The sequence below is a fragment of the Xiphophorus couchianus genome, chromosome 22 (assembly GCF_001444195.1).
Source record: "Xiphophorus couchianus chromosome 22, X_couchianus-1.0, whole genome shotgun sequence".
Lineage (NCBI taxonomy): Eukaryota > Metazoa > Chordata > Actinopteri > Cyprinodontiformes > Poeciliidae > Xiphophorus > Xiphophorus couchianus.
In genome coordinates this window covers 15,238,279-15,262,301 of record NC_040249.1, presented here as the reverse complement: position 1 = coordinate 15,262,301, position 24,023 = coordinate 15,238,279, and the positions used below count along the sequence as shown (strand labels likewise).

Here is a 24,023-nt window from a genome sequence, read left to right as displayed (position 1 = left end):
TGTATGCAAAGGGGACGCATCAGTTTGTGTTAGGAAAGAAGAATCTGCTTCATCTAAAAAAAAAAAAAAGAGGGTAGCAAGCATTCCCTGATGACGAGTAGTTTTAGTTTGTTCAGATGCCTGTGAGCCTCGAGCCGCAGATTTTAGACCTTGAAAGTCGCTACAGTCTCTCTGTCTATTCAAAACATGTAACACAAATAGGAATATTGTCGTGCATTTGTGAGTGTTATCGAGCTCGAGTCTGCTTCCCTGCTGCAGTGTGTGTATGCATTTGAGGTGATACCTAAATTGACGGTAAGACGGACACGACCACTCTCCAGCTCCAGACGCAGGGCGTCAGCAGATTCCCGGGATGTGGTGGCTATTAGCAGGCCATACGCCCGTTGGGAGCGGAATCGAAGAGACACGTCTTCGGCTTCGGTGCGCATCACCACTGGGAGCTGGACTTTCATAAACTTACTGCCGTCGTAACTGAGAATGGTCGCCTCTGCAGAGGGAACAAGAAAGAAAACATGATGAGTGAACGGTAAAATAGACTGCGGCAATTTTATGGAAAACCAATGACCACGGCTGTCAGCTCAGTGTAAAGTGATGTTCCATTTGTTGACAAGGTTTAGTGAGGCGACCTTCAATCCAGTCTCAGAGGAACGATGAATCGATGAATTTAAGAGGCAGAGGGAGAGCCGAAGTCTTCAAGCAGTGAATGTGAATGTAACTTCCAGACAGATGCTCTCCGTATTTATTCAGTAAAAGGCTTTCAATCCGAACAAAAACTGCGAGTTATTTTGATCAGTGTTGATCCCGCGTAGAGTGGTGGTGAAGTACTTACATCCACTAACCTTGACTATCACAAATTTTGGCCAATTGATGATGCATTCTATTTTACAGGGTGGATTAATGAGACAAGTTTTAAGAAACAAGCATTGCCCATGTAAAAATGAAAAATGCAGATTTTCATGACGCTATTTTTACACTCATTGGCTGTAAAAGTCAATGAGGTATAAAACGAGAATGCCAGTTTTAAACATGCCGAGTTATTGCAAAATGGAATGTCTCCAGGTATGATACCTAAAACCACTTTGTAAAGACTTGTCACATGTCTAGTTTCCCATCGCACTTTATGCTGCAGCTGGCAGCCACTCAGACTCCCTCCATAAACTGCAGTTTCTTTGCCAACTTAGGTTATGAACCCCTTCAGTATAAACACACATCATTTTGCCTGGAAAGGCAGGAGACAGAGACGACTCAGTGCAGAAATATTACATGTAAAGAAATAAAAGAAAACATGGCAGTATTGCTTTAAAAGTTTCCACCAGATAGTAGTATAGTAGTTACTGTAACAAGAATTTTTTTGTTTGTTCTCAGTACAGGTTTAGCACAAGAAGGTCCTCTGATCTCCATGTGCCTTGTATGGCATTTTCATCTTCTGTGCAAAGATTTGTCCAGTGAAGATCTAAGTTGGATTAAACAAGCATAAACCATGAATTTGATTGTAGATGTTCAAATAAGCCAAAAATCTGCTTTCCTCTTATAGGCAAGAAAATAACAGCTCATAACTTTTTATAAGAACCCCACTTTAAAGTATTTGAATTGCTTCCTTTTGCTACTGTTAAGATGCTCAAGATATGCATTTTCAAATGATAGTGCAAGGTTGTTATATAATTGCATGAGTATATACAACTTATACTAAAGTAACAACTATTACGGCTGGAGAACTGGGGAAAATAAAAGGAGTGCTAAAGGGAATGGGAGATGGTGAGCTGTGGAGGCAACAGGGTACCAGTGCACTCACACCAGCCTCATCCCCACTTTCTCATCACACAGAGCCAGTGTCACATCCATCCCTTGGGATGACTCTGTCACATTCCTCACCCAAATCCAATTTCTCCACGCCCTCCTGGGGTAGGCTGTGGATGATAGGGCATTTGACAAACAAGAGTTCACTGCTAAACTGTTTGCTTTCTGCCAGGCAGCTGAGGCAAAGAGCTGCTTGGAAAATGTTGGAAGGTGCTAAACAACAATAACAGAACACGGTGCAAAATCTATGCAGGAAAATTAGAATTAGGATAGGATTGAAGGAAATTGTTTATGTCTATACTGCTGAACAATGAGTACCAGAATAACAAATCAGCAAGTCCTTGTGTACCTCATCATAATTGCTAAAGTGCTCTCATTAAAAATGGAAACAAGCAAGAAAAGTCAAATAGAGTGTAAAATAATCAAATATCTTGATTATGCAGAAAATTAGCTCATTTATACCCTAAATTGGCTCTGCAGCTTGTCATTAATGCTTAACTTAATTTCCAGCTGCATGCAATCAGCATCATTAAATTTGATGAATCGACTCACATCATTATGAAAAGACATACCTACTTCAATGTTAGGGAGGGAAAGACTCCTGTATAGTAAATAAACAAGCAGGGAAGTAATTCTATTCAAATCACTGCTGCAGCAAAACAATTTCATCCAAGACATTTCCTCACTTAAGATTCATATAAGAGATTGTTTAAAATGCATTAAATGAGAAAGTTCCAGAATAAAGATATAAAAATATGGAGAAAGACCCGTGAGGGAATATCACCTAATGCAAAGTGAGCACTTGTCAAAAATCCAATTGTGCAAGTCCAGTCATTTTAATGCCATTCCCATGCTCAATATCAAAATAAATTGAGGGGACAGGAGCTATAGCTTGTGCCTGTGCCAACCCAAACAGGAGGCTGTCACAGGGGATGTGGAGCACAGCGGACTAAACCAAATGTTTATTTTCATTCCCATAAAAACCACAATGTGGGACAATTTTCAGATTGTGTGATGAAGTAGTTGCTGGAGTGGGAGCTCTCTCAGAGAAGGCTGTATGACAAACAAGGGAGGATCAGGTAATCACAAATAAGAACCCAGTTGTCTTCCATTGTCCCCCAAGGAGAACCAACTCTTTGAGAAGAGAGAGCTGTCAGCTACATGTCACAGGATTCCAATGTCCCTCAGCAACAGGGTACTGGGAACAGTCTGATTCAGAAAATTGTGGGAAAAAAATGCTGGAGGCTTTTGGAAAAATCTATATTTTACACTCATGATAAAATATCATGACAAGAAATGGCTCAGCTGCATCATACATAATTTAAGACATTTATGTCTTCACTGTAGCCTTCTTTGAGAATCACAGCATATACAGTATGTTCCAAGAAATAAACTTGGTAGCTATTAAAACACCTTATATGTTGAGAATGTTTCTCTAGACAGAAGAGCTTCTTTCTAGATCTGTACACATAGTAAGCAGCAAAATGACGTACTTCAGTTACACAACTCTATGACCTTAAAGCAATACCTGCTTAATTGTTGAATAAAACCAAAATTAGGAGATCTATTTCTCTAGAACGATGGGATTGGTAAGTTGAATTTTGTCCATGAGGACCACGTCTGTGACAGCAAGACAGTTGAATATATGTCTAGCTAAAGGAGAATTGTCAATCATAAGGATAAGGAATTACCTTGTAAAATAATGGATGGATGGATATATTACAGACAAAAAAGCTTTTTCTCTTACGTAAACAGCACAGGAAAAAATACTGCCTGCGAAAGCTGGTTGTAAGTTTTGGCACATGTTGTCAACATGTTTTCTTTAGAGATTTTTGTTTTTATAACGCTTTGAAGAAAACTTATAACTAATCTTATTTTTAAAAACTGAACAAAAGCATAGACCTGATGTCTGACTTGTTTGAGTTGATCCTTCATTGCAGAGCACATTAAAGCACTGTGCAAAGTGTCAGCTCACATGAGCAAATATCACAATACTTCACGTATTTGTCTAGCATACTGTACACTGAGAGCACACTTGTTCAACTATCTGTACTGGGATTTATCATCTACATCTATATTTATTCTTAGGATGTAGATTTACGTAAATGCTCATCCAAACACTCAGTCCTTGTGAAAAAAAAAAACGTGAATGCTGTCAGTGAAGGAATTCAGCATATCACATATCTCATTAGGGAATATGTGCATGTGCAGCAATCCACCTACTAGACCATCTGGGACGCTGATTTACCCTTGCACTGCAAGACTAATATTTGGGCTAATTAGCAACTGGAGGAACAAGAGGAAGGGGAAGGCGTTTGGGATGCATGTAGGAAAATTGCTTTGTCTGCTCAATTAAAATCTCTCAAAACAGGACGAATAGCTCCATGCTTCTTGTCTGAAGCTCCACCTCCTGTTCCTTCCAATCGTTGCTGTCATCCTCCTCTGCCATATGCAGTAGCTGTATTTTGCCACCGGGTGGTACACCATGCATGGCTAAGTGAGAGCTGGGGTAATTTTTCTGACAGCTCCTCAGCCTGCTGGTGCCTGCTTCATCCTACCAGTGCAGAGGCAATCTGGAGCCATCAAAACAGCTGGCAGCGCGCCAGGGCCCATCCATCCCACTGCTCCCACTCACACTCTCACTAATGCCGATCTTACACAAAAGAACACAGCCAGCCAAAGAATGAAAGTTGGACAGACAAGCAGAGATGTCAGAAGACTTTCAAGTGTTGAGAGAAATGACAGAAGGTCAAAATAGAGGAAATTTCAGAAGCTTCGAGTGCAAAGCTTGTTGAATTGACTGTTTTCTTTTTCTGATTTTAGACGAAGCATTTCCAAGAACAATTTCAGGAAAATGACATTTTCTTTCTTGACCAATTTCTTTGTTAAATAATTCCTGTTGGCTAGAATAGAAATACATGTAAAAACTGTATGAATAAACATAACTGGCAACATCTTTATAAGACAGAGGATTTTTATCTTTGCAGTTTCTCAATAGAAATGATGCTATTTGCAAATTAAACAGAATTTGATCTCGAGGAAAAACGATATTAATGAATATCAATAGGAATTTAAATGACTCCTAAGCAAAGAAAAGGTCAAATTAGACAAATTGTTGTCTTGAACCGTAGAAAACAGTAAGAAATAATAATAAAAAATACCATGTATTCTCATATTGTTATAAGGCAATCCTACTAACATGCAAAATTAAAACATAAAAAGTAAACTTCTGACTTCATTGCAATCTTAGACTGCTACTTTCTTAGTATTAAGCTGAATAACCAAAGAGTTGGTACAAGTCGCATTGTTAAAATGTTTATGAATTTTCATAATTTTTTATTTCAAATTATTGCAAAGACTGTTACCACAAAACTATCACTTTTAAGGCCTAAAGATCAGGGAGTGTAAGAAGAAGTCATGAAGTCTACTTTTACTGTGTGTATCATGTGTAAGGTTTGATTGGACCAGTAGTGTGAACACATAAATCTGTATAAAAACCTGAACAAACATGTTTAAAAATATCAACTGTTTTAGGCCTCCCACTTTTAAAATTGCAAGTTGGAGGAACACGTTTAATGTTCTGAGAGGCAGCAATTCAACTCGCTGCTTCCCACAGAAATAATTTCTGCAGGGTCAGGGGTAACTCTGCTTTAGCCATTACATAGGAGTCTAATATTTAGCTGTTTTGTCCCATTTCTCTTTTCTGGAGGAGACACACATATGTATTCTGCACAGGGGCTGGTCATGAATGAATAGTTTGATGAGGCTAATGGCTGGCAGAAGACAGCCAATTTAAGGGCTGGTGTGCATGACGTGACTAGCAGTGCCTCAGTGGTGCATCAGTCACCTATCACTCAACATGGTCCTGCATCAGCCAAAAAAGATTCCTGACTCATTCTGTTGGCATATTTTCTGGGTCTCTATACTCAATAGTACTGTATGTTATTCCTTATTTATTTTCTGTATTCGATTTGGTGATGTTTAGTCCATCAGACAAAGTAACCACCTGAATGACTGGCTTTTGAAATTCAAGATGAACTTAAAACATTAGCCTGTTTAATAATAAGCTACTTATGTATTGTCAATATTCACTACACAACTGCTACTTGTTGCCTTTAAAATTACCTTGATTCTTGGAATAGATGCAACAAAGTTTTGAAAACATTTAAGGTTTTGAAGACGGTTCATATATGAAGATAGCATCAGCTGCTGGAGCTTTTGGCTAGACTTCGAGATTAGAAACCCCCCTTTCCATCACATTCCAAGATGCTCTACTGGCATGATGGGATCCAGTGACTGTGGAGGCCATAGGAGTCCAGTGAATTCATTGTGATACTCACAAAACCAGTTTGAGATAATAATAGTTTTGTGATATGGTGCATTATCCTACTCAAAGTAGCCATTAGAAAATGGGTACAATTTGGTCATAAAGATTAGTAAAAACCTGTCCCTCATCAGTCTCTACAATACATGGCAGGGCAGATGCGTAATTTTTTGTCAAATTCTAACCTTACCACCTGAAAGTTGAACAATTAATTGAGACTAATTGCACCATGCAAGGTGCAATTCCCATATCTGTTGTTCAATCTCCATGAGCCTGGGTGAATTATAGCCTCACTTTGCCATTCTTAGTGGCACCTGGTGTGATCTTCAGTCACTGTAGTCCATATGTTTCAGGGTTCAACGTATTTTGCTTTCAGATGTGAAGGCACCTTGGTTTAAACAAATGGTTATTTGAACAGTTACTGCCAATCTATCATCGCTAGCCATTCTTCATGTTAACTGTTGTGTTCAGAAAATACAACAGATACTGCATGTTTCAGATGTGGTCCTCGTGGACAGTTTTGGCAAATTGTGAAATTGTGAATGAAAAAACCTCAGTGGATCATTGGTTTCTGAAATAATAAGATCAGCTGCAATGCATTTCCTATTTCTTCATTCTGATGCATGATTTCAACTTGAACAAGTTATTTTCAGCACATGAAGATTCCTAAATGTACTCAACTGCTGTTATATATTTGTCTGCCTTTCTGATTGTATTTGTAGCTATAAAATAATTATCAGTGCTTTTCTCTTCCTTTTGAGGTTTTGTGTACATGGATAATCATTTATTGTCAAGTGAAAATCTGGTTCTGAGAATTTCCCCTGCAGTCACATTTATGACACACAGAAATACAAATGTTTTTGCAGGTGAATAAAACTGAATAGTTGCGATTTTATCTCAAGATGTGTCCCATTAGGTTTTCATGCTTTGCAATACCAAAGAATTCACAACCAAAGAATACACTTGTCAGTTATATGGATAAAGACCATCTCAACTGAGGATTCCAAAGTTATAAAGGTTACGAGAAAGAAAACTCCTACCTCTTTCACAGGAGCGTCCCAAGTATCCAGTTCCAGAGCAGTCGCAGACATAGCGGTTCCAGCCCTCTCTGCAGACCCCATTGTTTTGGCAGGGGTTGCTCAAGCACTGCTTAGGAGGCTCTTTAGAGCATGAGGGTTTGACCCCAGCAGCCTTCTGGATCTCTGCAAGACGTCGCACATCCTTACTCTGTCCATCGATAAATAAATCTCGAATGCAGCCCACATAGCCATAGTTGAGCAATGCTGTCCACACCTCAGTGGGGAACACGAGGCCCATCTTGTTCTCTGGCAGACCCCCAAGGTACAGATTGTCATCCAAGTCCAAGATCTCACTTTCTCCAGGGGCTGTGTAAGCAGTACGAAGGGTATTGATAGAGATAGTACCTAAAAAGAAAGCAATAAAAAGATAGTTGTATGAATAAAACCCGTTATACAAGGCTATGTATCAGATTATAACATATATTAATGTCTTTAGAAGCAAAAAAAGCAGTTTGCTCAAGATGCAAACTTACAAGGAATGCCTGTTTCAACCCAGTTTAATGAAGAAATTAGCTTAATTAGGGTTATATATTTGTACAGGATTGTCTTCATTTAGAATGACGGATGACTGCTGATAAAAGTTATTAATCACAGGCCGCTGGTCAATTAGAAATCTAATCCGGGATCCCTGAGAGTATCCTCTCCATTTTCCTTGGATTTCCCCTAATAAATCTTCTTTATCTATAAAGCAGTGGTCATAAAAAGAAAAGTAAGGAAAAGAAAAATCATCACCCTCTTTATCATTGCAGACGTCCTCTACCACCACCCTGTCCAAAAAAGTGGGGGTGGGGGACAACATCGTAACCATCTTTTTGAACTTGATTAACAGACTGCAGGCTGAGGTTTTTTCACCCCGTCTGTGCCTCTCCAACACATAAACCTGCAGCGGGAGTTTGTGTGTTTCTTGGCCATGATTTATCACTCTCATTCAGGTTTAATTCTCGATCTGGAGCACCGTAAACAACAGCGGACATGACTGGACTGTAAAGCTTCAAAAAGGGAAGGCCTTACTGTGGGACTCAGACCGAGTGATTAATTTGTATATGGATCTGTCACTCTGAGCGTAGGACCCATTGTGGACTTTAATTAATGGCGGCTGCCTCGTCTGCCCGCATCCACATCGAGTAATCCATACACTGTGCTGCCGAAGATCAGCACAAGTATTGGTAGAGAAAAAAGTAGGCTAAGGATGCTCGAAACTACAACTGCCATAAAGTTATAATTTACATTTTGAGTGGCGGAGGCATGCCTTGGCAGATATGAAAGAGCTATTAGCAGACTGCTTCGGGCTAAATGGCAAGACTCCAGTGTGTGTGATAGGACCACAGCTTCAGATGACTTTTCAAGTCAAACTGCTTGTGCTTGGAAACAAGCCCTGAGCCACACATACATTTTCAATACAGCTAGTTGACATAATTAAAAATAATAATTAGACATTAACATGGGCTTTTCACACTTAATTACAATTGTTAGCATGTTTGTCTGTATAAATCACAATTATGTAATTAATGCATTTCATTTATTTTTGTTCTTTTGTCATTGCAATGTTTTTCAAAAATTTTATCCAACAGAAATTAAGCTCTTTAGAAATAAAATATATGCTAATAATCTTGATTATGCATGCACTTTATAGTCAAGGTGATTCAGCCTACTTCGAAAAATGCATGAGAGAGAGACAGCTAAATACCTAGTGCACAATGATTAACCTGGTGCACAGTAACATGTTCCAGCTCTCTTCTCAGGGTCTTGGCCCCAGGCATCTGTTCCAAGCACTTTCCTGCCATCACCCACTGCCCCTGCTCTCTCCAGCACCAGCTGTTGAGACTTCTAAGCTCTGCACACTTGGCATGGGCCACCCGTCATGCAGCCAGAACAGCTCCCTTCAGGTTACAGCTAACGAGCTCACTACATCAAACTCATTAGTGAGAAAACTTTTCCCAGACTGCAGGTGCCCAGCTGAAGAATAAACATCACTACGATCAGGATGAATTGTGACATGAGTGTCTGCACTCTCAGTTTTGACATATCTCACCCTGTGGAAATCGGAAGTGATTTGGATGATTGGTCTGTGAATAATACATGTACAAAGTAAATACTGAAGGGGTCATTATCAAGCTAATAGCCCATTATCATAATTGGGCCATACCTATACTTACTGTAAGTCTCACAATCACTTACATTCATAGGCAGCAAGCTAAGAAATTGTGTTCTTAGAATATACTGTTCTAAACTGATCTTGACTTAAGCTGATGCAAGTGGAAGATGGATGCCATCATCACTGAGGCCTCAGACTGGTCTGCTCACTTGTCATAGTCCTCCAAGGTATTGTGTAAACATAGTCAAACTATGTTATGTCTGAAGCCACACTAGAATCCTATGGAGACATGAGCCAATGTCTGGCATGAACCATGGGAAGCGCAACACATATATAAAGACTGAAGGACAGGAAGCGTTTCTGATATTAGCAGCCAAAATGGGTATATTTATTTGAGCAAATCTATTAATGGACGTAAAAGAGTAATATGTGATTAATATGGTGACTTAATGACAAACACATACAGAAATAATATGGCTGCAAAAGTAGCTGTGCACTTAGTTCAGGACTTTAACTGGACCATTTTAAGATATGGATATGCTTAGATCTAAACTAGGTGTGTCCAGTTCCACTCATCCAGGCATGCTGCCCTACTGATCAAAGATGTGACCTTACTTCAACAAAGCTGATTCCAATGTCAAAATTACACTCTTAGCTTGGCACCTGCCTCTGCTCAAGAATCACTCATGCTATTTAAGTGTGCTCAATCAGTACAATATCTGAATCTGAACATGTAGGACACTGCTGGAGACTGACTTTGTAAACTATGGATCTTAACAATGGTTACAGGATAATAAGGCTACTGTTGGAAAATAAACTTCTGCCCCAGTTTCATGTCTTCAGTTTTTCTTTCAGAATTCCTCTGTATTGAGCAACATTCATCCTCCAATGGTCTCTGACTAGTTTCTCTGACTACTGATTAGGTGAGTTAAGGCAATCGGTTGCACTTGATTATATTAAGGACACGTTTCTATTTCTCTCTATATATATATATCTCACTCTCACATTCTTGGCTAGCCCGCAAGGAGCACTTTATTACCAAACTGTATCACAGGGGTCCAAAAGACAGCTCAGATCCCTCTCATACCTTCTGCATCAGCAGACTGGCTGAACTTGGCATGAGATCCTGTAACCCCACTCACACATCCCCAAAACATGTTAGACAGGGGATTACTGCAATCCAGTTAGGGCGGTACAGCCAAGTCTCCCTGATGTGATTGGATTCTCAGCGGGAAAAGAAGCCAGTAAGGTGGCTGTGAGGATGAAGAAAGTGTTGACTACATTTCTGCTTGCTCTGTATCTGTTCCTTTACTCTTTGTGGGCATGTTTCAGTTTGAAGCAGTGGTGTGTCTGTGTGTCCTCAGTTGAATCTCTATGTAAGGTCCCCAGTGAGAAACCCCAAGTACTTCTAGCCAAGAAGCCCTTACTTAAAAGCACAGCGTCTTGTAGAATTACTAATGCAATGAGGTTAGAGTATGACTTTAAAAAGCAGACGTCTATGTGCCATCTTCCCATTGGAAGAAGCCAGTAAATCAAATTGGGAAGAGATCATTATTTGTAAAAGTCACAGTTGCTGGAAATGTTGCTCACAAAGGACTAAGGTGTGAATACTTGTTTCAGGTAGTGTATGCTTGGTAGTGTGTATTGATAAAATACAGTACATAGATGACAAGCTTTATGCATTGTGCTTTCAAGAGACTTAAATAATAATAATAAATTATTTTCTTAAGTTTTAAAATTACCTATGTACAGTCAAATATCAAAAAGTACATGATAGGGACACTGCAGTATAAAGGATGGCTAGCCCTTACGAATAAGAGTAAGGACAGGGAATTTATTAAGTTTTACATGTGACTTTCAAAGGATGGCAAATATTTTATATACCGGCTAGGATAGGCCTTTCTGTCTGAAGGAGTGGGAGTTATGTTACTGTTATGCTATGAAATTGTTGTGTTGTTTTTGTTGTGACGGCATTTCTGGATTTAGGAAGGTTCTTGATTGTGATAATCTGTGGCCTCTTGACATGTTGGTCATCAGAAAATGTGAAGGAGAAGTTCATGGTAAAGCTACTACCTAATAGTGGCCACATCAGGCTGGCAGTACTCCAAGTTGTCACACTTTGTACCATTTTGGAACCATGGCTACTAAGCAGATTAGATTTCCACCACTGCTCTGGCTGCAACAAGAAACATTTTAGCAAGCAATTAAAATTAAGAATTTATGGACAAAAAAAGCAGACGTCTATTTGCCGGTTTGGTTCCCATTGGATGAAGCCAATAAATCAAATTAGGAAGAGATCATTCTCAATTTGAATGAGCTTCTATACTCCACTGGGGGTATGGAGTATGTATGTGCATACACCTCCAAATTGCAAATACATCCCAGAGTAGATGCAATACCTCTGATGGCAGCACTATGATGATTTTAAAAAAGCAGAAGTGGGAGAAGTATGTGGCGAGTACTAATATCACAGTAGGCTCATGCTCACCTTCATAGTGAAATGAGGTTTTTGGTCTTACTTTAACACAGTCTTGGACAGGTTGGAGTCTGTGGGCAGTCTTAATCTGATGTAAAACTATGATATTTCTACCTAATTTAGCCATTATGTTTGTATGCTTTGGATTTATGTCTCTATTGCAAAAAGTCTTTTTATGTCCCCTTTACACTCTATGGTATGAACACGTTGCTACCAGACTTGAAGGGAAGAAGAACAGTTACTCTGAAATGTCATTAGTGTACAGCTCAGCACTGTGCAGCAACTGTCTTAGTCCTGGGAGAGACCACCTCCTGTTTCCATGGAAACTTAGGCAGAGTAGACAGAGAGAGCGGTGAGTAAAGAGAACTTGACGAGAGGGCTTGAGGTTGTGTGTGGATGTGTTAGAGTAAGTGGGGGTGAGTAAGTATGTGGGGTTGGATGATAGGAGGTTACTATACAGATAATGAACACAATCTAATTTAGCAAGACATTGTTTCTTATAGTTTGGTCTACCGTAACTAAATGTTGGAGATTTATGTTTTCAGCAAAGTCAGTTTTCTCTATCCTGTAAAATGAAAAAAGAAAACACTTAGTGACTACTTTTAATAACATGCAAAAAAATTGGAGTTGAATATATATTTAATTTTCAGAAAAATCTAGATGCTTAATTTGACTAACACATATATTAATGTTAAATAAAAGATGATCATGATTTTGACTGTTTGAAAGCTCAATTTATAACTGCAACCAAATATTGCTTTGGGGGATAATGAAACAGTTTAATCTAATTTCCACCTCTTGAGATGAAGTGGAAAACATGGTCAAAGGGCATATCTAATTTGCAGCATGACATTGCTAGACCCTGGCTTTAAGCTCACACTAACAAATTGCTGTTTCAATAAGCAACTCAACATAGATTAGAGTGAGGTAGCCACAGTCTTAGAGGACATGTTGGGCAAAAAGTTATTCTGCTTCAAACTCATGCCTGGGATCTCAGCATTGATTGACTGAAGTTGAATTACTGATCTCAAAACTATGCATTTCAGATATATTGAAAAGAATACAATAAGCTTTCAGTGAAAACTTAAGACAATGAAAGATGATGCATATTTTTCTTTTTTGCTAAAAATAATACAAAGCTAATCCACAAGTAGCGCTTTGTGCCAGGTAAAAAAAAAAAAATCAAAAAGTGAACAGCTGAGCTTTCGCTCAACGTTTCAAATGAACTCAAAAGCAACTCAAAAGGTTGCTCAATCAGGATATTTTCCCCCTCAAATGTAATTGAAGATCAGGTATTTGCCAATATTAAGAGCTGAATTAAAATGAATAAAGATGTTTAAAGACAAATCTAATTCAGACTAGTGTTCCAGTTGAGCTTTCCACAGCTCTGACCTAAGGCAGCTGGCTGGGGGTATTACAGAAGTGTACTAAGATTTATGGAAAGTTCTTTCACAGAGGAATACATCACTTAGTGCCTTCTACATGTTTAAGTTTACAAGTTAAATTTTGTATAATTTTAGATGTCCAATTAGCAATATTGAATAATTTACAGGTTTTCCCCACCAATATTTTTTGTCTAATTTGAAATTTCTTTACATACAGACTATACATCCTTTAAAGGTCTTGAAAATTACCTGATCTTCCATCTCGCTGGAAGTCCACATGGTACCATTCACCATCATTGACTTTTTTATTGACTGCTTTGGTCTTTGTGGTTCCAGAGCCCATATCTAACAGCAAGTACAGATGGCCGTCCAGCATCTCAATGGCGAAGAAGTCCACTTTAAGAGTTTGGGGTGTCTTGGAGTCCTTTGGTTGTTGTTTGGACTTGCCATGACTGAAAAGTAGAAGGCCGTTGGGTTCGGTGGTGCGGAAGTCAAAGGAGATGGACCCAGTCTTTTTGGCGTTCCATTTGTTGAGAATAATATACGACTCGGGTGTCTCAAATGTGATGGGGTCCAGAGTGGCTACATTCTCACACTTAAAGGCCACAGTGCCATGGATTTTCATCTTGGGGTCATCCTGCTTAGCCAGCCTAGACAACTCGAGCCTCACATCGTTGTTTTTATAAACAACCTCAAGAGGAGAAGGAGAGAATAAAATAAAATTAATTTTCACAGTCATAAATGATATACAGTACAGCCTTGCAAAATGCAACAGTATGCAATAACTAATCAGCAGTTATCCATGTAGAATCCCTGATGACAGGTGATATTTGCCCCCAAAATTGGTCAGGTTTGTCAAACTGTATCTATAACTAAGGAGCTTTGCCTACATAGAACCAAATGTGTCACACTTCTCCATACTTTCTATGACTTCACAACAAGTGCACAGTGTATGCTGACTGGCGGGAGGGAAAAAAGCAATACATCTATTTTGATTTTTACTACCGGAAAAACAAATGAAGTTCTCAGTTTACAAAGCAACTTTGATAATGGTTTAGAGGGGAAATGTAGGTAAAATATCTTTAGAGTGCATGTGAGAATTGCAAGGAAAGGGATAAATCTAAACTACAGTCTTGTTCACAGGTCTTGTGTAAAATGGTGATTAAAGCCCTGGTTGGAGCTGTAATTATAAAAAAAAGTGGGCAGATGATGGATATGCCTTTCAAAAAATGAGTGCATGAGCTTACTCATCCACTCTGCAGCACTCAGTATCTTGCACTCAATTTAGAAAATTGATTAGGTGAAGATTTCTACAGATTTTAATTCTGCAAACTCTATACAGTATTTGTTTCAGGTAATGCTCTCAGACAATATGACCCAGACCAGGTGTAGCATCAGTGGGACATGTCTCATGAAGTTCTTTTGTATAAAAAAATTAGAATGGAATTGTGACCACTAGCTGTTGTAGAAAGAGGGTAGGAACTCAATGTCATTCATTTTTAATGCCAGCTTTAACCTATTTAGGGTTACTGGGGTCATTTTAAAATGTAATTTTACTAAGTGTAAATAACTCTAAGGTGTACATATTGATTATGTCACTTGTAAATGAAGTTTTAAACACATTGTAACAATGTTGGGTGTTACAATTATGCAATGCTCTGTACAAGGCTAAATCTTTAAATCCCAATAAAATACATTGACAATTGTGGCTGTAACGTGACAAAATATAAAAAAATGTTTTGTGGTTGTGAATACATTTGCAAGACATTGCATGTATTAGTAGTTACATCGGCTTATGAATGTGATCTTTTATTTTATTTTTAACAAGTTTAGAATGTGAGGTTAAATCTCTCAGGAAGTTCTTTTGTAAATGTCAGTGATTGTTTCTGAATAAAATAACCGCTGCTATCCATCAGAACATTATACTGTGAACTAAGTAGGTAACCACAGTGTGTTTAGTTACACACTCAGTGGCACATTAATGTAATTGGCAACAGTCTTGAAATAAATAAATAAAATAAAACACACAGCCACCACCTCGTAATTATCCAATTTCCATGTCTGCTGCAATTATGCAGCTGCCATTGCAGGAATCTGTGTAGTTATGAGTAATATCCATATGAGAAACTAATTAACATTTAGACAAATGTCAAAATGATTAATTAAAACATCAATGTGGTTTTCCTCTTTTCACCTCAAAGAAATAGACACACAAGCTTAAATGTGTGTCAAATCAGTTTGCAAATCAAACATTCGGAGGAGTAGACATTTATTGTGGAGGAAACAAAACTAATGAAACTATAGAAGGAGAAAAAAACACTAACACATTCCTTTTTTTTGCAAAAGATATGAACTACAAACTAAAAGAGAATTTGTATTACATCTACATTTGGGTCAAATCAGATAAACCTTACTTTAAAGAAAAAAACAAAATAGCCTTGCTATTGTATTTCTTGGTATGGAAAAGCTTCACATGAAATTGAGGACACATCCAATGGGATTACATTGGCATACTTGGAGATGTTTATTACCATCTCATATATACTCTGCTTAACATTTAAGGAAGATGTAGTTTGAAACTGTGGATCAGAATTATTTAAGATCATGCTTGGATTTACAGAAAAGCTAAGAGACTCACTGTTGTGGAGTGCTGAACTGCATGAAAACTAGCAAATTGATAATGTAAAGTCTTTATTCTCACATATGTACCCTTATTTCTTATTTTGTACATCTCAGTGTGTTCTTGACTTAAATGGATTTTTTTTTTTACAATTAAATAAAAGTAAATAGAAATAGAAAGGTCATCTTACCAGAACATCATATCTAAAGAAAGAATGTAGAAAGGAGTAAAGGGATAAAGGATAATATCTCAGCCAGCTAGACTGGAGTCCCTGAGACAAAGTTGGAACAGATAAACCCAATAAACCCAAATCAATTTTTTAAAGTTAAGACAAAGGGCATCTTTCAAAGTTAAAGAAGCTTTGGTCAGAGCTATGCTTTGCTCTGCACTAGTAGTGCTGCACTAATTTGTCATCAAACCACAGTTGTGACAACTAAGCTATTACTGCACCACCGTTTGTTTTGCCATCAGAACCAACAGGGAAGGCATAGCAGCTCAGGCTAGAATCTGCACACAAACACTGCAACAAAGTCCCATGGGGACACACCATCAATCAGGGAGTAGAGCACATGCTGGTAAACTGCTTCTCATATGCCATTACAACATACTCAGAGGCTGACCTGTGATGGGGCACCTGTGTAATTCCACAGTATCAGCTGAGATGAAGCTTACCAGTGTAGTAAAATGGCAAGGAATATATCAGTCAATTACCTACAAGCTGCATTACAGTTTCATGAAATATTTGCATACTATTTTGTATGTATTCCAGATAAACAGGTTAACTGTTTGATCTAATTGGAGAAAAAAATAAATGTATTGCTTTATAAACTTAATTTTTATTTCCTTTTGTAATGTGGCATTTTTAAGGAACATGGCTGCTTTAAAGCAGCACAGTCATTATAAATAACAGTCTTCTCTAGTCCTCAAACCTTTACCTTATAGAAGATGTAGAAGGCATACGAGAGTTTGAGAGCCAGCTTAGTTGCTTCACTGCCTCATAAATAAAGGAGCTACAGATACAGCTGGGTGGGAGATTCAGGTACTTTAAAATTAGAAATGAGCACAGTGAGTCCTTTCTAATAGCTGCTAATCCACTAATCATTTTATACACCCTGTAATGAGCTCTCATTTCCTCTCTCACTTTTATGACTCTGGCACCATAAAACACAAGTTAACTTATAACAATGCATTTTCTGACAAAGGACAAACCAGCAGATGATTTTGAATTAATTGTTCTGTCAAATTATACTCAAGATTCCACTGTCCACCAGAACTTGCCTGACATTTGATTGTAAACTTTGAAGTTGCTGTGAACAGATCTCAGATAACCTCATCAAAAACATCACTGAGATCGAGACTGCTTTTCTGCGAAAACCCAAACGTCACTCCTTATCAGCATCCTCAATTTTGTGCAGAGTTGATAGTCTCTTTACTTCATGTGGTAAACAAGAACCCCATGAAAAATGAGGGAACCTGGGACATAATCCTATGTTTCCAGGATCTCTTCTAGAGATGCTGTGGGAACAGGACTTGACATTCTGGTAAACTCTACAAACTGAACATCGAAAGCAAAATCACCAGACTGCTTCACACTTTTCTGCCACAAGCTGTTGAGATGCTGTTCTGCTGTTAAGATTGTGCATTTTATAAGTTGCATGTTTTTTAAACAAATTCTGCATTCTTTTATGTATTTATTTAAGATTATGTTGTTTTTTTCATACCAGCATGTTACATATCCCAGAGAAACAATGTCTTGTTTTGCTGTATGCTATTGAGTATATTGTTAACTGTATTTAATTTTATTGTCTTCATGATTTGAGTTACTAACTAGTAAATAGTCACAATACCCTGGAGATATATCATTCTCAATTTAGTTCTTATTACAGTTCCATTTATGCTCATCAGATACCTTTATAAGTCACATCTTGTACCAGACTGGACCCTTTTTCACCTTCAAAATGGCCCTAATAAGTAAGGACTGTATCCTATGAGTCACCTGGTAAAGAAATTACCTCTTCTTTACTTCTCACTTCATCTCTGGAAGATAAATTGCACATGGTACAAAGGCCTTTTTGGCAGAGCAAAAGATAAAGAACAAGTGACAAAATGTAAAATGTCCTCAGGGTTATGAACTAGATTAGATAGCTGTGAACACATCTTTTGAAAGAAAATACATTAGCCAGCCTCTTTATCAGATATATTTGTTCAATTAATTGTTAGCACAAATAACAAATCAGATCCAAAATTATGCACTTAGGCATTAGATCTGGTTGAGACAACATGCAAAAGTAGTTAATAGTTCACAGCTGACATATACTGGTAGATTTTAATGCAAAACCCACTTTCACGTTTACAAGGAGTGACTTAAAAAACAGAAAAAATCCAGTTGGCAGAACGTTTGCTCATTAAAATGGTTTGCTGATGTCACAGGTCAAAGAAGAATGGGCAGACTGTTTCAAAATGACTGAAAACTGTAATTAAAATGTCCACTTGTTAAAAACCAATACATGCAGAATCTCTGAAAGCAAAAGTCAAACCCTGCAGCAGATGCACTACAGCAGCAGAAAACCAGACTAGGTTCAATGAGTTCAATTTCAGCTGTAAAATTCATATGATTGGTTGTACATTTGGCACAAACATGCTGAGGTTATCAACTTTTATAAAAATATATATGTTTTATGTATTTGTTAAAATCATCATTATGTTGCGACAGCACAATATAAGAGCTCATTTGTGAAAAAAATGAGCTCCAGATAAACAGTTTTCCTGCAATGGTAAATCGTTTCTCCGACATTAGGAGATTTAGCATTGCATACCTGAGGATGGCAGCCTTCCTGCTGCCTCTTACTGATTGTGCATTTCTTTAAACAGCAATGGTAGCAATGGGAGGAGGTGGAAGAGCTCAGTCTTGAAGTAATTTGTCTCATTTTTGAGACAAATTACCCGTCTCATATTATAGAATTTCAACAAATATGTAAAAAACTATTTTCTTAAAAATAAAAGTCACATATCCCAGCTTTAAAGACAAGAACAATTCTGCCTTTTATCAATATTTCACACTGATGTAATGACATGGGGTTTGATTCTTGGGACATTTTCAGTGCTTTAATATTATTTGAGTATTATGAACACAATGAACTCATCTTCTGATAGCTACTTCCAGCAGGTTAATGTGTATCATGTAACACAACTCAAAGCATTTTAAACAGATTTCTTAAACACCACTGAACTTCAATGACCTCAGTCTAATTCAGTAGCACAGCAGAGTTGCATCATCGATAGCTAACATATCTGTAACAACTGCTTGAAGCTACCATGTCAATGTAGAGCAAAAAGTAGAATCTTGACCATGACATAAGGCTGTTATAAAATTGGGTTCAACCTGGTAAATGCAAGGAGTTGCATTTTGTCATATTGTCAGGTTGTAAATGCAACCTGGTAAATGTTGCATTTACAACATTTACCAGGTTGTAAATGTTGTTTATATTTGCAGTATTTGTGTCACATTTCTAGCACTTGGAAGGCAAATTTCAGTTGACACTAAATAAAACTCGGATAGAACAAGTCTGAATGAAGATAGGGTCTCAGTCGGTTGTTCTGAGCTCATATCCAAATAGAGGTGAGAGCTGCCCAACTGCTCATGAAAATTCAACTCCCTCATCTCTGGATCACCGTTTCTCTTTGATGTGCACCTGACGGACCCGCTGGAGAACGGAGCTGAATTCCACTTTAAGACAGAGCTCAGTGCACGTCTGTAAGTTGGTACTTTTTGTGTTTAAAACATTGAATGTGCACAGAAGAAACAGAATCTGCAAAAAATTGATCATAAAAAGTTTGCATCAAACTATAAGAGAGAAAGAGATGCCAACTAAAAGAGAGTGTTCAGAAAGAGGCAGGGTCAGTGTGTGGGTGTGAAGAGCCGGTTCTGGTGTCCTGAGGTGAAGCCAGCTGTACATCCCATACACCCACCAGTCTTAAGAGTTCACAGAGAAGCGGTGTTTACCTCCTTGAGGCAACCCATGAAGTTGTTGCTAACTGGAGATCCAGGAAGGTCTGCTGTACTCGGGCTTCCTCCAACATAGAAAAAGTCGTCTGAGCCTAGCATGGTATAGTCTTCCTGGGTGTATCCTGTTGTGGTCAGAATCCCATCTACGGATATGGTTACCTACACAACAAAGCACAGGGAAAGGACACGCTATAGGGAGCCAGCCTAGATTATGCATTGTTATTCCCTTTCTTTCGTTTGTCAATGACATATTTCCCATTTTTATATTCCCAAACCCATTTTCATGTCTGTTTAAATGTCGTTTTTTCTTGTTTTCTTATTATTTTGTCCAGTTTGATTAGTTGGAACCAAAACTGTTTTGGTTATATAGTTAGTAAACTACCCATACTACAGTGTTAGTATTGACTTTAATGCAACTTAAAAATACTTTAGCAGACACAAAAATGGTGTTAGTAAAGTGCTATCTAGGTTAGTTCAACTGTTATTTTAAATTAGTACATTTAGTACTTACATAAATTAGATCATAACGTGCTACTATGTTAGAAAGGGAGTACATGCAATCACCTTTTTAGAGTAGGAAAAAGGTTGGGGCATTAAAAACATGCATGTATTTGTCTTTTCTTTTTGTTTACAAGTAATCAAAAAGAAGTGATTCCCAAATGCTTTATTTGGATACTGAATCATAATGTCTTATGCTTGCCACAGTGTCACTCACATGCAAAAGCTCGTGGAAAAAGTTTATGAGCACTGCCAAATCACAAAACGAAATAATAAAGCACCAGAGAAGAAATGACAAACACAGCTCAAGTGTTACATTCATGTTGGCAAATGTGCAGTTTGACATTTCCAACATGTAAGTTGAAGAAGATGACAATGCAAAGTGGATGGGGATACAACTGGCTGAGCCACAGAGCATCAGTCCAGCCAGACAGGAGGGCGTCCTCATTATTAACCACAGCTTGTTGCAAATAGCTCGAAAATGATGCTCCTAAAAAAAGAGTGGGTGAAACAGAAGTGGACAGAAAACAGGTGGAATAAACAGAGTGAAAACCAATGAATGAACCGAAAAATATAAATAAAAGGATTTGAAAAGTAAGCAGAAGAGTACCAACCGCAATTTCCCTTATTTTGTAAATGACGTCTACAGTAAAAAAAAAAAAGAAAGAAAAGAAACACACGGCAAACCCAAACTAAGAAACAATTAGAATGATATCTACCGAACAATGTAGTTTGTTTACCATAGCGTGTCCAATGCCTGAGTGCTTTGTGGAAAAGGGGGGAGAAAGGAAATTAAAAACTGTGAACAGAATAACGATTGTTACTCAAATAATATATGATGGTCAATACTGTTAGTACATTGGTAAACGACAAAACCCATACTGGTTAGTAGAATGGCACATTCCATGAATGATGTTAGTTTGTTTCCAAAGCATGTTAGTGACATAGAGGAAAGAAAAAGGGGCAAAATAAGTGTAACAAGAAAAAAGCTGACCAAGAAAAATAGGAAGAACGCTCCCCAAGAGGAGCCATAGCTGAACCAGTGACTCCCTGAGATTGTCTTGATATAGTTGCACCATTTTCTGTGTGTGCCCAAATAGCTAAATTGCAGAAAAAGGCTTTTGAGCCAAACATCTAACAAAAGGTTGTGATTGAAAGATATTGTATGGTTTATAAAAAAAGAACGCCTAAAGCACATCAATTGACCCTCTTTAAGCGTTTCCATGTTCAAAATATTTATGAAAACCTTATTGTTTTTCTTTTTCTTTATTATTTATTTGCATTTTAATGTTGTTGTTCAGTCTTCAGCAATTTTCCAATCCAGCGCATCAGACTTTCTGGCACTCACTCAATACGTTACCTTTCATTTGGTCTTACTGATGAACTTTAGGATCACTTTACTGCAATGAGACAAAGAAAAGAGGACCTGACAAGAAATGAGGAGGATGGCTATTCTGATCCCCCCGTACAGCATGCACTCAGTATACTCGGTTTTCCTTTTAAATCTAAATGCAGTGAATGTTCAAGTAGGAAAACAGCAGATATTTGCCAATAACCAGAGTGCTGAGTCTGCAAACTACGCATTTTAAATGCTGAGGTGAAGATAAACATTTCACAGCAAGGGAGCAGGAACAAATCTAGAGATATTTTCCCCCTGGTGTTTATCTAATAATTGGTAACTAGAAAAAAAATACATAGTTCTGTTTACCAGTAGCTAAATAGTTTAGTAATAAGTTCTGATTGATAAAATCACAAACAGTGCAAATGATTTGACTTGTATTATGGTGATTACACAGGTTATGTCCCAATAATCCAATAAAACTGCTCATGTATAAACAAAGACAATTTCTTGAATGTTTCTACATGGTGGTTTCCTGCCTTTTGTCAGGCTGTTTGGTCCCATTATTCAGATGTACATCATGGGTCCTCTCTCTACAGAAGCAAAGACTAATTTCTATTCTATTTTAAAATCAAAAACACATTACACAAGAATCCTTTGTTAAAATGGAAATACCCTGTTGTACCTTGGCAATACCTACTCATCCATAATACTAGAATTTTATAGATGAGTAGGAGGGGGGGGGAATATATGGTCAACAAAGCCTATTGACAACCAATTATGAAAATGAAAAAGTAGGGTTTATAGGGTTGCAGTGTTGAAAGTGTTTACCCAGGTGTTCTTCTGAGTTTTCCTCTCTAGACACCTATGAAATTGACTAATTCTCATTGAGATCATATCCCAAATCCCTCCTGAATGCTCTAAGTAGTATCTCTCAGAGAAATAATTAGACACAAGAACACTGTACAAGTAATATTTTTTAAACCCATATCCTTACGGACTTACTCAGCTGACACAAAAAGAAAAAGGGTGGATGAGTTTCTCAACTAAACTTTTATCTCTAAGTTGGTCAGGGATCCAACAGGCTGACAGTGTGTTGAAGCCCAGAATCTGAAGGCTACTGGGTCATTTCTCAAAGCAGAAAGAAATTGGGGAATTTTAACAAACTTTTAGGTCAATAGACATTTAGTTGAGTGAGAGAACAGACTCAAAGGGATTCGTCATTGTTCAAGATCCACCAAATTTAACTGTACAAGGAACTATCTAAGACTCGGTTGTTCCTTTTAGTACTTTATTCAATGTAAGCAAATGCCCAGTTATTAACTTTAAAGAGACATAACCATAACTGAACTGCAGTCTTAATTCAAATCTAGATGTCCCTGCTCTCTTGTGGCGCTGTTAAGGTCTCCACCATAACACCATGATTAAATTAAGCAACCCAATTGTTTTGAGGAAAATGTATTTTGTGATGACAATGATCTCAGTGCATTTGTTAATTAATTTAGTTCATCGCTTCATCACCATTTGTACTGTTACCTGACGTAGATTCCTTGTAACTTTGACATCATGCCACTCATTGTCATTAAATTTCCCATTGACTGGCTCCACAAGAGCTTCAAAGGCTCCAGACCCCAAATTAATGACGAGTGACACAGCCCCATTTTTCAGCGCCAGGTTGACGTAATCGGCAGATTTGCCCGTGTGCAACATTAGTCCATTCCTCTGTAGGGTTTTGAATGATAACGTGATTTCATCACTGCTGCTTTGAATCGGGTTCAAGGACAAGTCGTAGCAGAAGAACTCAGATCCTTTGAAGGTTGCAACATACTCTTCTTTTCCTGGGGAGACAAGAGAAAGAAATACGTTTCATCAATGTTGTGGCCTCTTAGGGGTTTATTGGGAAGCTGCCTAAAAAGGACGAAATGCCTCAAAAAGTTGTAGAGGGACATGTACAACAAAACAGATTATTATTTTAGTGAGCTATCTTTAATTTCAGCACTGCTTTTATCAATATAGCAAAGCTAATGTATTCCCATGCAGCAGTGATTTGTCATCACAATTAACCTGTAAGAAGCTTGAGATAAATCGACACATAAAATTTCTATTTTTTTCAAAACAGCCTGACTTTTTCTGAAAACCAGCATTAGAAAATATATCAGCAAAAAATGTGTCCTTATGTAGCCTCAAAAGGAAACCAAATTCTCTTTTTTCAACGGTTACTGATAAAGAAGAACAAGTAGCGGTTATTTTTCTACGATTAAATCATCAGAAAGCTATAATTTAGCATGGTTTCTTGTTGTCATTGTCCATGTGAGACATGGACTATCAGGTAAACCTAATTTTACCTGATTGTTCAAATATTTAGAATTGAGAAAACTTGAACAACACTCAGCTATGTTGAACT

General features: G+C 37.8%; 1 protein-coding gene across 29 annotated transcripts in view; it reads right to left on the bottom strand.

Moving 5' to 3' along the window:
* The window catches only part of LOC114137983 (neurexin-1a), a 259,399-nt gene that overhangs the window by 147,155 nt on the left and 88,221 nt on the right, over positions 1-24,023 (bottom strand). For 22 of the 29 annotated variants that reach the window (XM_028006859.1, XM_028006862.1, XM_028006881.1 and 19 more), the window contains 6 exons: positions 23,156-23,457; positions 21,021-21,044; positions 19,780-19,941; positions 13,406-13,847; positions 7,162-7,545; positions 284-487 (listed from right to left, as the gene is read on the bottom strand). In XM_028006859.1, the coding sequence (XP_027862660.1) occupies positions 284-487; positions 7,162-7,545; positions 13,406-13,847; positions 19,780-19,941; positions 21,021-21,044; positions 23,156-23,457 (1,518 nt within the window). The remainder of the gene's footprint in view (positions 1-283; positions 488-7,161; positions 7,546-13,405; positions 13,848-19,779; positions 19,942-21,020; positions 21,045-23,155; positions 23,458-24,023) is intronic. The other 7 variants (XM_028006866.1, XM_028006869.1, XM_028006876.1 and 4 more) reach the window with 1 other exon arrangement.